This window comes from Chiloscyllium punctatum, chromosome 32, assembly GCF_047496795.1.
Source record: "Chiloscyllium punctatum isolate Juve2018m chromosome 32, sChiPun1.3, whole genome shotgun sequence".
NCBI classification, from domain to species: domain Eukaryota; kingdom Metazoa; phylum Chordata; class Chondrichthyes; order Orectolobiformes; family Hemiscylliidae; genus Chiloscyllium; species Chiloscyllium punctatum.
In genome coordinates this window covers 47898667-47914126 of record NC_092770.1, presented here as the reverse complement: position 1 = coordinate 47914126, position 15460 = coordinate 47898667, and the positions used below count along the sequence as shown (strand labels likewise).

Here is a 15460-nt window from a genome sequence, read left to right as displayed (position 1 = left end):
ATGCTGAGCTTTAGTGACTGGTATACAAGGGCACCCATGTCTTGCTGCACATTCCCTTCTGTCCATTTAGGGCCATTAAGCTAATAATCTGCCTTCCTGTTTTTGGTACCAAAGTGGATAACCTCACATATTTGTCCATACTATACTGCATCTGAAGTAACGGTTACTGGAATTTTTGGACATAATTGTGACTCTACAGACGATGTAGTCCCATTTATAGTCTGAATGAATAGATGACCATATGCACTAAGTCCGCCTTTAAATCTCCTTACATAATATTGTTTTGATTTAGAGTTATTTATTCCTTAGGGTTTGTTTTTCTGATTAATAACATGGAGATGCCGGTGTTGGACTGGGGTGGATGAAGTTAAAAAATCTCACACTACACCAGGTTATAGCCTTATATGCAAGCTCGTGCTTCCCAATAAACCTGTTGGACTATAACCTAGTGCTGTGTGATTTTTAACTTTCTGTTTAATGTCATGGTTTTCATTTTTGTGTCGTAATTACTGTATGCAGTGCAATGAAACAGCGTCGTCAAGAGCTTTATTTGGGTGGCTTAGGAGATTTGCCGATCACTTTCCTTCTTATCTCACACCTACTCACTCAGCACCTTACTTATATCCAGGTAACAAGGAACTGGGGCTCAGGTCGAGTATAGTTGGGGATTGGATAGTGCGGCAGAAGACATATCTGCCGAAGATTGAGACACAGAGACCTGTTGGTGATCTGAACTCCTTTTTCCTATGGGAAAATAAGTTTCATTTAATGTTGTTTCACTTAAAGTTTCATTTTTAAGGAACACAAAGTTGTGAGGAACTATTGTAGGAACTAAAAATTTGCAGTTGCAGTGTAACCACAGAAAAGTAGACTAGAAAAGTACTGGCTGACTAACATATAATACATGTACATGCACTTAAGTAGATAATTGTTGCATCTTGTGGCGATCAAAAGACGTTTATGCTCTGTTTAATGGACTGTACACGGAGCTCTGCAATGGCATGAAGGACTTCCTATAGAATAAAAGTATAATCATTCATTAGTTTGCAACAGCGTAGTAACCTTCAATTTTCTTTAGCAGTACAATGTCTGATGGAATAGTATTGGTATATACTTAACTAGGAATACACTGAAGAATTGATAAAGTGAAAGTGATGCAGATTCAGACTGATCTTAATCTTGAGTGACGAGGACATCTTGAAGCTATTTTCAATTGAAGGAATGAAAAAGAGTCTCAAAAACTGGAAAAGCTTAAGACTTAGAGATTTAAGCAGAAATGGTGCTATGTCATTTGAAATGGCTGTCAATGTTTATTTGTGATAACAAAGAAACACCTAATATTTACTAGGTTAGGGATCAGCTGTGGAGAGAGAAAAGTAGTATTATAATATTTTTCCGTAAGACCATCGGATTACAGTAGCAGGCTTTAGGCTGTTTGGCCCTTTTGAGTCTGCTTCACTGTCTGATCATTGATCATTTTCATTTGATTTTTCACCAAAATGCATGTGCTTGATCAGCTAGTCATTGCATCATTTTCTTTCTTATTTGATTTATTCATTTTTGATTTCTGCTTAATTTTTGTCATCCAAGCAAGTATAATTTTTTAAGGAAGAACCCAAGATGACAGCCATGCCATAAATTGGAAAGAACTACAGCCTCCCTTTCACAATTACTTTTGAGCGATGCCTATTATTTTCTGGTGTGGCTAATTCTGGAAAAAAGTTATGCCCACAGTAGAGCATATCCTAAATGGCTAGATGGCATTGGACCACTGACAATGCTTTTTGTTACTAATGTAGAAATTGACTTGGAACAGACTTTTTTGTGACAGCATCTGTCACACTTGCCTCTTGGTCAAATTATGATTTCAGCTTGGATTTTTATGGTGATGAAGATTGTTTCAATGCAGAAAATTGGAGAAAAAGCTGGGTCATTAAATGAGCTGAGAAAGGATTTGGAAGAATTGTTACTTTTTTGCTCCAGCTTAATTTATTATCATTACAATGGTTTGCATTCACCAATTTTTGGCACATTGAAGTAAACAGATGGCATCATACTAGTTTTGAGAGAGAGTTCAAAAAGATGGACAACAAATTGAATAAAGATATGGAAACTGTAAGTGCCTATTGTAAAACAATGGCATGTTTTCAGTTCGAACCAAAAAACACTTTGAGAGTTCACCAATCTTTTGATAGGGATCTGCTAGTGCATGATGAAAAGCCAGCATATCTAGGATTAACTTGAGATTGCACATGTAACAACCACCTCGACAAGGTAGTTCAGAAGCTCAAAAGCTCAAATTTCACTAATGGGAGAGTTAGTGTAATGTATTAAATATAAGCAACCACCAGAAGCTCAGTCGTGCTCACTCTTAGTTTTGGGGCGGCATGGTGGCTCAGTGGTTAGCACTGCTGCCTCACAGCACCAGGGCCCCGTGTTCAGTTCCAGCCTCAGGCAACTGTCTGTGTGGAGTTCGCACATTCTCCCTGTGTCTGTGAGGATTTCCTTTGGGTGTCTGGTTTTCTCCCACAATCCAAAGAAGTGCAGGTGAATTGGCCATGATAAATTGCCCATAGTATTAGAAGCATTAGTCAGGGTTAAATAAGGGGAATGGGTCTGGATGGGTTAATCTTCGGAGGGTTGGTGTGGACTTGTTGGGCTGAATGGCCTGTTTCCACGCTGGAGGGAATATAATCTAATCTAAAAAGAAAACTCCCTCTCCCACTTCCCCAAGGACATGCAAGTCCTGGGCCACCTCCACCGCCAAACCAAACCCAGCCTCCAACTAGAGGAAGAATGCCTCATCTTCTGCCTTGGGACCCTCCAATCACACAGTATCAACACTGACTTCACCAGTTTCCGAATCTCCCCTCCCTCCACCTCATCCCAGATCCAACCATCCAACTCAGAACCGTCCTCTTGACATATCCTACCGGTCAGTCTTCCTTCCCACCTGTCTGATCCACCCTCCCCACTGACCTATCGCAATTACTTCCCACTTGCATCTACCTATCACCTTCCCAGCTACCTTCCTCCAGCCCTATCCCCACCCCCTCTTTATCTCTCAGCTCCCTTCCCCTCCATATTCCTGATGAAGGGCTTATGCCTGAAATATCAACTCTCCTGCTCCTTGTATGCTGCCTAACCTATACTTTTCCAGCGCCATGCTTTTCGATTCTGACTCTCCAGCGTCTGCAGTCCTCGCTTTATCCTTGGTCGTTGCCATGACTAATTGCCTTGATTAGAAGAAATATTGTTTTTGCAGCCATTTCATAAAGGATCTAACAATTATTTGAGTAAACAAATGTTAAATTCTTTTGTTATTTGGCTAAGTGACTCAAAGTAGAATGTTTAATCAACATTTCACTGCACAGAGTACTGCTGTAGCTATGGTCTGAGATGTAAAGCTTCTGTTAAACATAATCCATTCTCTCCTTCACCCTTTTAGATCAGTTCTCTGGGTTGAGATCATAATACTCATAGTCATAATTGTGACTCTTATGAGACCATAATGCTGAATCATCCAGGTATTCATTGCTTGTGTTTAAGCTTGCCAAGGCTGTAATGCTAGACAATAAGAGCAAGTTATAGGCAATTCTAATATCGCCCTTAACTGATAACTGTGCATTCACAAGTTTCCACCAGGCTCACTGGATAGTGATCAGTACAGAGAATTTGGATGAATATTGATTTCTGCTCACGAGCTCAGACACATGGAGGGCAATTGTAAGACTTCTGCTGGCCTAGCTGAGACTGGTTAATGAAGCACAAGTTTAAAATGAGGCTATAACCCATGGTCTTTGACATCTTCAGTGTTCGCCCCATGGGTACTGTGGTAATGTCCTTATCCCTAGATTGGGAGGCCCAGATTCAAGTCCAACTTGTTCCACAGGTGTGCAGTCATATCTCTGAAAAGTTTGATGAGAAAAATAGGTTAACTAATGAAAGAAAAATCAGCTCCCACACCATTAATAATTGTTGAGATTTCTGTTTGTCATTGCTCACAAGTGGTTGTAATCTACAAATGCTAATTCTGTTAAAATCGTGCAAACTTCTCTGTCATATGGCAAGTTTTTAATGCTTTTGGAACCCCTTGTGATTTGCATTTGGCCTTGACTAGTAAACAAATTACAGAAAATTTGCTATTACATCGTAAACTCAGTCAGTTACAGCTTCAGATGCAATATATATAAAATATATAACAACTCCTATCAATTATTACAGCAATAACTTTTGGAAGCATCGTATTCTGTGAAAGAAATTCAAATTCAACATTGTTTTTTTTATATATTTTACTTTGGATTAATATGAACAGAAAATTTCAATTTCATGAACCTTTTCAGTATCCCATATTTGATGCTTGTCACATGCAACAAAATATGCAGATTGTGAAAGATCAAAATCTCAGACTCTAATAGTCATTCAGTTTTTGTTATAATGTGAGATTTTATTTACTAAATTAAGTCTTTATTTTATGAACTATTTGGATTTTCTATTCCTATGCAGAATCTATTTAATTTATCAGAGCTGATATGAAAGATTTAGGCTCTGCAGGATATAAGTAATATGTAATGACCAATAATGGTGACAATGTTCTGACAGGTAGAACAACTGAAAGAAGAGTTAAATTCCAAAGAATTCCAGGCTGAAGAGCTAAGAAGTAAAGTGACTGTTCTCCAGTTCGAGGTCTCTGCTGTAAGAGTTGATGTTTGCCATGCACCTGACGTTACAAATGCAGTTCTCTTTTATTTTTTTTGGCTTGCTGTGTTCTAGATTAATGCTTTCCTCTCCTTTTAGCTTATTCTTTGTAGAATAATTTTATGTTTCTTCTTGCGTCTTTCAGGCTTCATGTACAATCTCTTTCACTTGGCTTTGTTCCTCACTGATATTGTGGCAGTAACATCCCATATAGACACTCTTCTATTAAATTTATGGATGTAAGACAGATCAAGCAATTTCCCTTTTATCATTAATTGCATTGATAACCAAAATTGAATTAGTGATCATAGCTAGCATTCAAAAGTGCTCATAGGGTCTTGTGGTGCACCATTAATGTCTCTGTCTTCAGGCCATAAGGTCCAGATTCAAGTCTCTCCTGCCCACAAAGGTGTGTTACGTCTGAACAGGTTGATAAAGAGTGCTTTTAACTGATATTCACGTTATTAAGTGAATATTAACTTTTTTCAATGATGCATTATATGCTTGTAGGCTGAGCAGTTTAAAAAATGTTGTGAAGTGAAAGAGAATATTGTAGTGTGTAGTTGTGTAGAACACACTTATACTTATGCTGACTGTTGCATTTGATAGACATCCTGCAACATTGGGTTCTAGACTAAAGGCATGATTAAAGAAATAAATCAGTTTGTGTCAACCTAATCACTATAGCACATGGCCTAAATCAGTAATAGTCTCTCTCCATATTAGTTAAGTGGAGATTCCCAATTTGTTAAATGCCTGTTCAAAAACTGAAAATGTCGATTTTATGCTTTGAAATTTAAATCCGATTTCCACATGTACTTAACGTATGTCAATAGTAACATTGAGGTTTCTTTTGCCAGTTTTCTCCTGTGCTCTGATTATTTGGAACAAGGGTTCCACTGTGTTACTATGCCCAATAGGACATCATTAATGCTCAAGGGTTTACAATAAGCATTGACAGGCTGTTTGACCACGGATACATTACAGCTGAGCCTTCTTTGTCCTTATCTGAAAATGCTGATGTTTCAGGAGGGACCTCTGCTTATTGATAAGGACTGATAAATTTTGTTAACTTTCTCCCCTTCCCTAATTCAGAGCTCTATTGTATTATTCTTACTGTCACCCACAAATAATACAACATAGACTGAAGTTCAAAACTGACTGTGAGCTGGTATGTATGACCATTGTATAAACTCATTCAATCACTGCAGAGCTTATTGGTTGGAGATTTTAAGAAAAATCTTGTTCAGTAAAAAGTATCTGTATTAAAACAAGTTAATCAACAAAGATGCATAAAGAACACATCTGTTGTGCAGTTTCTTTTTAATCATGGTGTAATAATATATTTTGTAATTAGGCATCTAATATCCCTTGCCCACTTGAAGTCAAGATTGTGCAAAGAATTTTTTTTCATACAGTTAGTCACTTTCATGATGACAGCATAACTATATTAACTTTGCTAATACTGGCTGTTTTGTGATTTTGGTTGAAAAATTGTGTGGACTTGCATGATAGTGTGATCAAACTTTAGTGTGTATTGATGTAGGTGGTAAGGCAAGTTGTGAGAGGGATAGCAAACAGTTTACAGAGAGATATTGATAGGCTAAGTAATTGGGCAAAAATTGGCAAATGCATATAACTTGGAGATAATATAAAGTTATTCATTTTGGAAAGGAGAATGAAAGAACAATATTAACAGAAAGCTGCAACACAAAGGATGTACTTTTACATGAAACACAGAAAACTAGCAGATACATTTGGCAATCAGGAAGGCTTATGGAATGTTGTTCCTTATTTCAAAGGGGTTAGAGTAAAAGAGTAAGGATGACTTGCTGCAATTGTACAAATTGCTGATGAGACTACATCTGGAGTTCTGTGAGCAGTTTTGCTCCTATTTAAGGAGCATTTCATTGAAAGCAGAGTAGAAAAGATTAACTAGGATGATCCCTGGTATAGAGGGGTTGTCTGATGGTCAAAGTTTAAACAGATTGGGATTCTACTCAATGGAATATAGAAGCATCCGAGGTGATCTCTTTGAAGCATATAGGATTCTTTAAGAGGCTTGACAGAGTGTGTCTCGGACAGACAGCATAGCCTCAGAATGAAAGGACATTAATTTAAGATTAAGATGAAGAGGAATTTTTTCTCTCAGGATTGAAAATCTTTGGAACTCCTAACAACAGAGAGCTGTGAGAATAGAGTTCTTGTGTATAATTGAAGCTGAGATAGACTCTTGATCAGGAGGAATCGAGAGTTGCAGATATGGGACAGAAACATGAGAAGAGTTGGATCTGATCCTATTGAATGGTAGATCAAGCTCGAGGTGCAAAATGGCCTCCTGTTCCTTTTCTTGTGGTATGATAATCTTATCATTCTGTGACCTAATTTATTCAAGTTGAAGCATTTCAATAAATATGTTTTATAAAGCTTACATGATATAAGTTGTCTAAGCTGGCATTTTGTCTACTTGTATTTAGGTTGGAAGGGCAATTCATTTTAGTGTGTGACCTCTTGAATTTTGTTTTGTATGGCCTGATTGAGGACTTTTGGATTGCTGTGCAGCTTGGCGAGAACATTGGTCCCTGATCATTGCAAGTTAATTTTCTGCACTTAGATTTTGCAAGAATAATTGCTGTTAACAACCTTTCATATATTATTACAGAATGTTGCTCAAACATAGTCTAAACAAGGAATTTGACTTTTTAAGTTTTTGAAATATTTTAAATTGGATTCATGCAAACCTTTTAATTGTGTTTCTTATGGTCTGATTATATTGAGGTGAAGCTAGGAAAGAGAGAATAAAATAAAGATATGCTGACAGAGTTTGAGAGTTGGGAGGATCCTCATTGGTGAAGATTGGGGCGAGTCACCTGTTTCTATATTTTAGATTCCAGTGTCCAAAAAAAAATTAGAAATGCTTTGATGGAATTCTCAGATGTCAGCAGTCATTTAGGGTCACCGCCGTGGAGTAATGGTTTAATCTCATGAACTGGAAGGCTTATGATGTATCATTCTATGACTGAAAGAGAGATCTCATGGAAGAGACAATCTGAGCTTTTTTGACCACAGATAGTATGTATTGTTAGTTTGTAAATAAAAGATTGTTATTAAAATGTACCTAAGCAATTACTGAGCCATTTGAGAGCCAAGAAGAACTCTTACCACGTTGACAGAAGACAAAACAACTCCTGGTTGTTGATGGATTTGCAATACTTGGCTTTGTTAACACAAGTACATATTTGGTCATCTGTTACATTGTTTTGTATTTTGATCCCTTGGAAGGGTATTTTAGCAGTGGGTTTGATTGGCATAATATTTATTTCTCCCAATAGTGGCAAAACTCTTTTGTTTTTGAAATTCAATATAATTTCAAAAACATTTTTCATTTTTCAAATTCTTCTTAAAATCAGATGAACCTGAAAAGCAGTTACAAATGTGTATACTTTTGAAAGCAAAAAAATGTAATTAAACAAAAGTTTATTTATGCTTCAGTTTGATAGTTTACATTTTTCTCTACTTTAGCCTATTATGTCGACAGCATACCTTGTAGTTTTATATTGAATCAATGCTTTATGTTCACTAGATTGATCAAGTGAAACAGGAACTTTCCAGAAAGGAAACGGACCTCCTTGCCTTGCAGACAAAACTTGAAATGCTGACAAACCAATTTTCTGATAGCCAACAACATGTGGAAGTGCTCAAAGAATCGCTTACAGCAAAGGAGCAGAGAGCTGCCATTCTGCAGACAGAGGTAAAGTCACTTAACAGTAAAGTCTGAAGCATTGGAATGAATTTTTCATACCTGAAATCTTGTTGCTTGAAATAAGAGTTTCTTTATTCAGGGTTTCTTTTTCACTTTTGATAGAGCAGGTTTGCTTGAGGAAAAATCTGCAAGCAGTTTTTAACCTTAACTTTGAATGTATTTACACAGTTAACACTTTTATGAAAGGGAAATCTTGTTCAACCAACTTATTGGAGGTCTTTGAAAAATTAACATGTACAGTGGATACAGTGGAACCAGTGGGTGAATTGTACTTAGATTTCCAGAAGCCATTTGCTAAGGTCCAAGATTATTGCAGAAAATAAAAGCTTATGTTTTAGGGTGTTACATATTAACATGAATAGAGGTTTAGCTAGCTAATGGGGAAACCGAATATAGGGATAAATAGAAGTGTTCTTCTGGTGGAGTGGTAGTTTCCCTACCACTGGGACAGGAAACCTGAGTTCAAGTATAACCTGCTCCAGAACTATGTAATAACATCTCTGAACAGGTTGATTTAGAAAATATCTAGGAATAAATTAATCTTTTTCTGGTTGCCAGAGTGGAATAAGTGGTGTGTCACAGGGATCCGTGCTGGGGCTTCAACATTTTATACATTATATCTATTAAGTTGAGAATAGGACTTGAAGTATAGTTGCTAAATTTACTAATGACTCAAAGGTAGGTAGGAAAAGATATTGTGATGAGGATATAGGGAGGTTACAAAGATAGGTAAGTGAAATGATAGGTTAAATAAGTTGAGACAAAGATCTGGCAAATGGAGTACAATGTGATTGTTTATTTTGAGAGAATTAAAAAGAACCATATTATCCAAATGGTGAGCAATTATAGAGCTCCAAGATCCAACTGGATCTTGATGTTCTAGTTCATGACCTTCAATATTCTAATGTGGGTACAGCAACTGCTTATGAAAGCTAAAAGCATGTTCTCATTTGTTGCAAGGGGAATTTAATACAAGAGTAGGGAAGTTATACTTGAATTATATGGGGCATTGGTGAGACTGCATCTGGAGTACCTTGTACAGTATTTTTCTTTGGAAGGTCAGTGTAGACTGACTGGCCGAATGGCACCTAACTGCACTGTAGGGATTCTATGATGGTGCAAGAGAGAAGTCCTTAGCTTACCAGGGTATTGGGATCATTTCTGGGCAGAAAGTACCTATTCAAAAGGGGAAGGTTTGCACCTTAACAGAACTGAGACTAATGTACTCGTGGGGATGTTCACTAATGTGCTAGTGAATTCTTTAAACTAAACTCTGAAGGTGCTGGTCACCAGTATATGGATGTAGAAAAGAGGAATAAAATCCATAAAGTAAGAATACTAGACACATTAGAGTTGTGAATAGTTCTACGTCAGATAGCACTGAATTAAGAAGAAATGCCATTTCTTTCGATTCAGAAAATGGAAGAAAGTCGTAAACTGTAAATTAGGGTTATAGTACATGTGAATATCTAAATTGTGCTAAATAACATTACAGGTGCTGATTACTAGGTAGCTGTTACAAGAGACCTGGCTCCAAGGAGGGCTTTAAATATTCCTAGATGAAGAAAAAGAAGGAAAAGGGGAGGAGTTGGAGATATTGTAGTGCTAATGCGAGAACATGTTTTCAAGAGATCAAGGACAAAATTGATCTGACGAGAAGTAAGCTGCAATTATATTGCTCAGTGAAGTCTATAGGCCACCATCCAGTGGGAATGATATTGAGAAGCAAAATTAGAAATTGCTAGAGAAACTTAGCCGTTCTGGCAACAAATGTGGAGCGAAAGCAGATTAATGTTTTGCGACCAATGACCGCAAAGGATTCTTTGTTTTATTTTAAGGTATAGAAGAATGAGGTAGCAAGGAAATTAGAGCTGCAGAATTTATGGAATTTTTTTTAGAAGATTTGTAACTCAGGTTGATGATAAGTATTTAAGTTAGCTCGCTGAGTTTGAAGATTTGTTTTCAGGCGTTTCATCACCATACTTGGTAACATAGAGTCATAGAGATATACAACATGGAAACAGACCCTTTGGTCCAACCCGTCCACGCCGACCAGATATCCCAACCCAATCTAGTCTCGCCTGCCAGCACTCGGCCCATATCCCTCAACTCTTCCTATTCATTTACCCATCCAAATGCATCATCAGTGAGTGTCTCCAGTGAAGTGCTGGTGGTATGTCCCACCTCTCTATTTATAGATCTTGGTTTCTTTAAAGTAGGTGATGTCATTTCTGTTTCTTTTCAAGGGAAGATAGATAGGATCTAAATCGATGCGTGTATTGATGGAGTTCTGGTTAGAATGCCATGCCTCTAAGAATTCTCGTATGTGTCTTTGTTTTGTCTGACCTAGGATATATGTGTTGTCCCAGTCAAAACACTTCTATGGGCATATAGATAGTAAAACAGTGATAAAAAGAGGAATGGGGCCAATTATGGGATCAAAAGGGACATGTGTATGCAGGTAAGGTGCTGTGATATTAAATGAATGTTTTGCCTTTGCCTTTACAAAGGAACAAAATGCTAATCAGCACCTGGCAAAAGACTAGGTAATTCAAACATTTGAAGAACTTAAAATAGATAAATAGGAGGTATTGGATAGGCTCCATACTGAAAGGTTGATTAGATACCAGGACCAGATGGGGTGCATCTGTGGATACTGCGCAACATGATAACGGTAAGTCCAGAGACACTGGCCATTGTTTATTAATTATATTTCTATTCTTGGATGGTGCTAAAGGATTAGAGAATGCCAAATGTTAACAGCCTTGATCAAAAAGGGTATAAAGATAGGTCTAGCAAAGACAGGCTCACCAGTTAATCTTTCCGTTGTTGAACCTTCTATGAATAATAATTTGGCATAAAATGATTATTCACTTGGATAAATCTTGGATTTATCAGGGCAAATTATGTTTAACTAATTTGCTGGAATTTCTTTGTCATAACAGAATATTGATAAGGGTAATTGCTGTTTATGTGGCATAAATTGATTTTGAGAAATAATTTGATAGTGCTACATAGAGACTTGTGAGTAAAGTAATAGGTTATAGAACAAAAGGAATGGTAACAATATGGATGCACAATGCCTGAGTGAATGGAAACAGTAAGGTATTTTGCGGACTGGAGGAAAATGTTTTGTGGAGTTCTTCAGAGGTCACTGTTGGAAATTTTGTTTATTGTACTGTGTTCATGATCTAGATCTTGACCGTTTGAAAATATGTGAAATAAATAAAATTTGGAAGCATTATAAACCATGATGATGATGGTGTAGAACTTAAAAATACAAAGGCCACATTCAAATTTTGTCTTTGTTTGCATTGTGGACCAAAATGGGAAAGGGATACTGTTGTAAACCAATGACTATGGAAAGAGTGGCTGCACTTCCAAAAAAGTTAATGGAACTCATTGTGAGTTCTCTTTGCACTGTTGCTTTGCTCAAGTAGTGGAGGAAGATGTTTGTGATCCCATGGTACCATAGATGTATGTTCAGAGCAGGCTTCACACAGTGATAGACTGCTGACTTGATTTTGCTACTCTGAGGAGCTGCGTGGAACAGGAGTCATCAGCCTGACAACACTCTGGTTTCTGGACAAGTGGACAGCTGGTCTATGAACAATGTAGTTGCCTGAAGACCTCCACACTCCTCAAGGCATCATCTGTCATTTCTCTCTATAGTGAATTAACCAAAACCTGAAAGGTAGCTAGCTATTCACTTCTGTCGTTTACAATAGGTTGTTGCCTTTAACTAGTGACTGAGAAACTGAACCCATCACTGTGCAGTTTGCAAAGAACTGCAAGGACTTGGATATGAAGAATGAAGGTCAGAAATGGAGGAATCAAAAGTAACACCTTTTCAAATCCTGTGAAATGGTGGTATTGAACTGTTTCCCAATATATTTTCCTCCATCCGTAACATCCATTTACGCTTGCTTCACTGTCTGCTTGGATTTGTGCATAGGAGTCTAAGGGGTTAGACTTTCAGCTGTTGGAATTTTACTTTGATATTTCTTAATTTTGTTTCCCTTTGATTGGAACTGATTTATTTGACATTAGTAGTAGCACGTGTTAGGTATAGTAGAGTAGAGTAGCTTTTATTTGTCATTTCTACCATATACAACTGATATAGTAAAAATGAGACAGCGTTCCTCCAGGACCGAGGGTATTACATGGACACCACAAACTACACACTCGTACATGGCATAAAGTGCATAAGAAGAGTAAAACACACAAGTTGCAGTGTAATAGAAGGATAATAAATAAGACATTTTTCTAGCAGCAGTTGGAAGTTATACAAAGAATTTCAGATGGGAAAGAGACCGATTATACTGTATTAAGGAGCCTGATGGCTTGGGGGAAGAAAGTGTTGCATAGTCTGGCTGAGAGAGCCCGAATGCTCTGGTGTCTCCTGCCAGATGGCAGAGTGAAAAGAGTTTGAGTGAGGGGTGTATGGGCTCGTCCACAATACTGTTAGCCTTTTGGATGTAGCATGTGAAATAAACATCTGTAATGGAGAGGAGAGACCCTGATGATCTTCTCAGCTGTCCTCACTATCCATTGAAGATGCAATTCCCACACCAGGCAGTGATGCAGCAGCTCAGGGTGCACTCAGTGATCCTGCTGGAGAATTTCTGGTGAGGATTTGGGTGGTGGGGGGGATGGGGGGTGTGGTGAGTGCAGTGGGGTAGGTGGGCTAACCTCAGCCTGCACAGAAAGTAGAAATGCTGCTGGGCTTTCCTAGCTATGGAGCTGGTGTTGAGGGACCAGGTGAGATTCTCCACCACGTGGATGGAAAAGGCCAATTGGATCTTCACAATCTCCACTGGGGAGCCATCAATGTCCAGCGGAGAGTGGTCGTTCTTTGCCCTCCTGAAATCAACGACCATCTTTTTCATTTTTGTCCATGTTCAGAGACAGGTTGCTGGCTCTGCATCAGTCCGTTTGCCGCTGCACCTCCTTTCTGCATGATGACTTATCTTTCATGCTGATGAGATCCACTACACTCGTATCATGAGTGAAGTGATGGTGATTCAACCTGTGCATCGCTGCACAGTCATGTATCAGCAGGGTGAACAGCAATGGACTGAGCACACAACCCTGGGGGGCCCCCCGTGCTCAGTGTGATGGTGTTGTTCATGCTGTTCCCAATCTGGACTGACTGAGGTTTCCCTGTCAGAATGTCTAAGATCCAGTTACAAAGGGAGGTATTTAGGCCCAACAGACTCAGCTTTCCTATCGGGTGCTGAAGAACAATAGTGTTAAATGCGGAGCTGGCGTCTATGCACAGTGGTCTGACGTAGGTGTCCTCCTTCTCCAGGTGGGTGAGGGCCAGATGGAGGGTGATAGAAATGGCATCATCTGTTGAGCGGTTGGGTTGATACGCGAACTGCAGGGTGTCCAGTGAGGGGGAAGCAGAGTTTTAACATGCCTCATCACGAGCCTCTGGAAGCACTTCATGGTGATGGGTGTAAGTGCAGCAGGGAGTAGTCGTTGAGACAGATGCTGAAGACAACTTTGGGACGGGGATGATGGTAGCGGCCTTGAAGCACATATGGTACAGCTCAGGGAGATGTTGAAAATGTCCTTGAGAACATCTGCCAGTCTGTCAGAGCATCCTCTGAGCAGTCTGCCAGGGATGTTAGCTGGTCCAGCCACCTCCTGTGGGTTGACTTTGCATACGGTTTTCCTCATGCTGGCTGTGGTAAGACACAGCACTTGGTCATTGGGAGGGGGTTGGGGCATGGGCTTCCTCGCTGCCACGCCATTTTGTGCCTCAAACCGTGCATAGAAGTTGTTAAAGTCATTCAGGAGGGAGGCATCACCAGCACAAGCAGGCGATGCTGTCCTGTGGTTGGTAATGGCCTGGATGCCTTTCCACATGCTCTGCTTATCGCTACTCTCCTGAAAGTGATTGTGTATTCTCTGTGCGTGTGCATGCTTTGCCTCTGTGATGGCCTGAGTCAGATTGGCCCTCGCTGTTGTTAGGGCTGCCTTGTCATCTGCTCTGAAGGCAGAATCACGGATCCTCAGCAGTGCACCCAACTTTGCAGTCATCCACTGATTCTGATTGGGCCGAGAAGTGATGGCCTTTAACACAGTGATGTCGTCAATACACTTACTAATGTCGCAAATCACCAACGCCGTGTACTCCTCTAAGTTGATGGAATTACCATCCTTTGCCGCTTCCCTGAACATGCGCCAGTCAGTATACTCAGAACAGTTTTGCAGAGAAGAAATGGCTCCTGCCAGCCAAGTTTTCACCTGCTTCAGAACAGGTTTGACATATCTGGCGAGTGGTCAGTGTGCTGGAATTAGCACACCTGATCAGTGTTTTCTGTTAAATTGAGAACTTTAGTAGGCCTCAAGTACCTGTGTATTTTAGTCGTGACAAAAAGGGCAAAATGGTATTTGTGGAAATGGATCGACAATTGACAGATGATAGTCAATATGGAGTGATTCATTTTGGACGTATGAATGCAGGGAGACAGCATAAAACATAGGCTACAATTTTAAAGATGGTGCAGGAGCAGAGAAATCTCTGAGCACAAATCTTCGAAGGTCACTGTACAGGTTGACCGTGTGACGCTTATTTTCATTCACTCATGGGCCATGTGCGTCACTGGCTGGCCAGCATTTATTGCCTGTTCCTAGTTTCCTTTGAGAAGGTGGTGGTAAGTTGCCTTCTTGAACTATAGTAGTCTGTGTGCTCTGGTAGATTTAATAAAGCATATTGCATCTTTGGCTTTACTGATATGCTTATTAATTATAAAATCAATGAAGTTATGCTGAATTTGTCGGGCCTTGATTGAAAGGTTCATTCAACTGTGCACACACCCCTTTTGTAAAGGTGAGAAGGTATTCAAGTATGCAGAAAAGATTAACAAAAAAGATCCCAGGGATGAGGAACATCAACATCGTAGCTTGTCTCGAGAAATTCTTGGAGTATTTCTTGGAAATGTTTGAGAGGAAGTTTTATAGAAATATTCCAGATCATGATGGGTCTTG

General features: G+C 39.1%; 1 protein-coding gene across 5 annotated transcripts in view; it reads left to right on the top strand.

Moving 5' to 3' along the window:
• Positions 1-15460, top strand: part of LOC140458142 (ELKS/Rab6-interacting/CAST family member 1-like) — a 917474-nt gene that overhangs the window by 89449 nt on the left and 812565 nt on the right. For 4 of the 5 annotated variants that reach the window (XM_072552282.1, XM_072552281.1, XM_072552284.1 and 1 more), the window contains exon 6: positions 8282-8449. In XM_072552282.1, coding sequence (XP_072408383.1) covers positions 8282-8449 — 168 coding nt within the window. Of the gene's footprint in view, positions 1-4602; positions 4687-8281; positions 8450-15460 lie in introns of all 5 variants that reach the window. The other variant, XM_072552285.1, reaches the window with a different exon arrangement.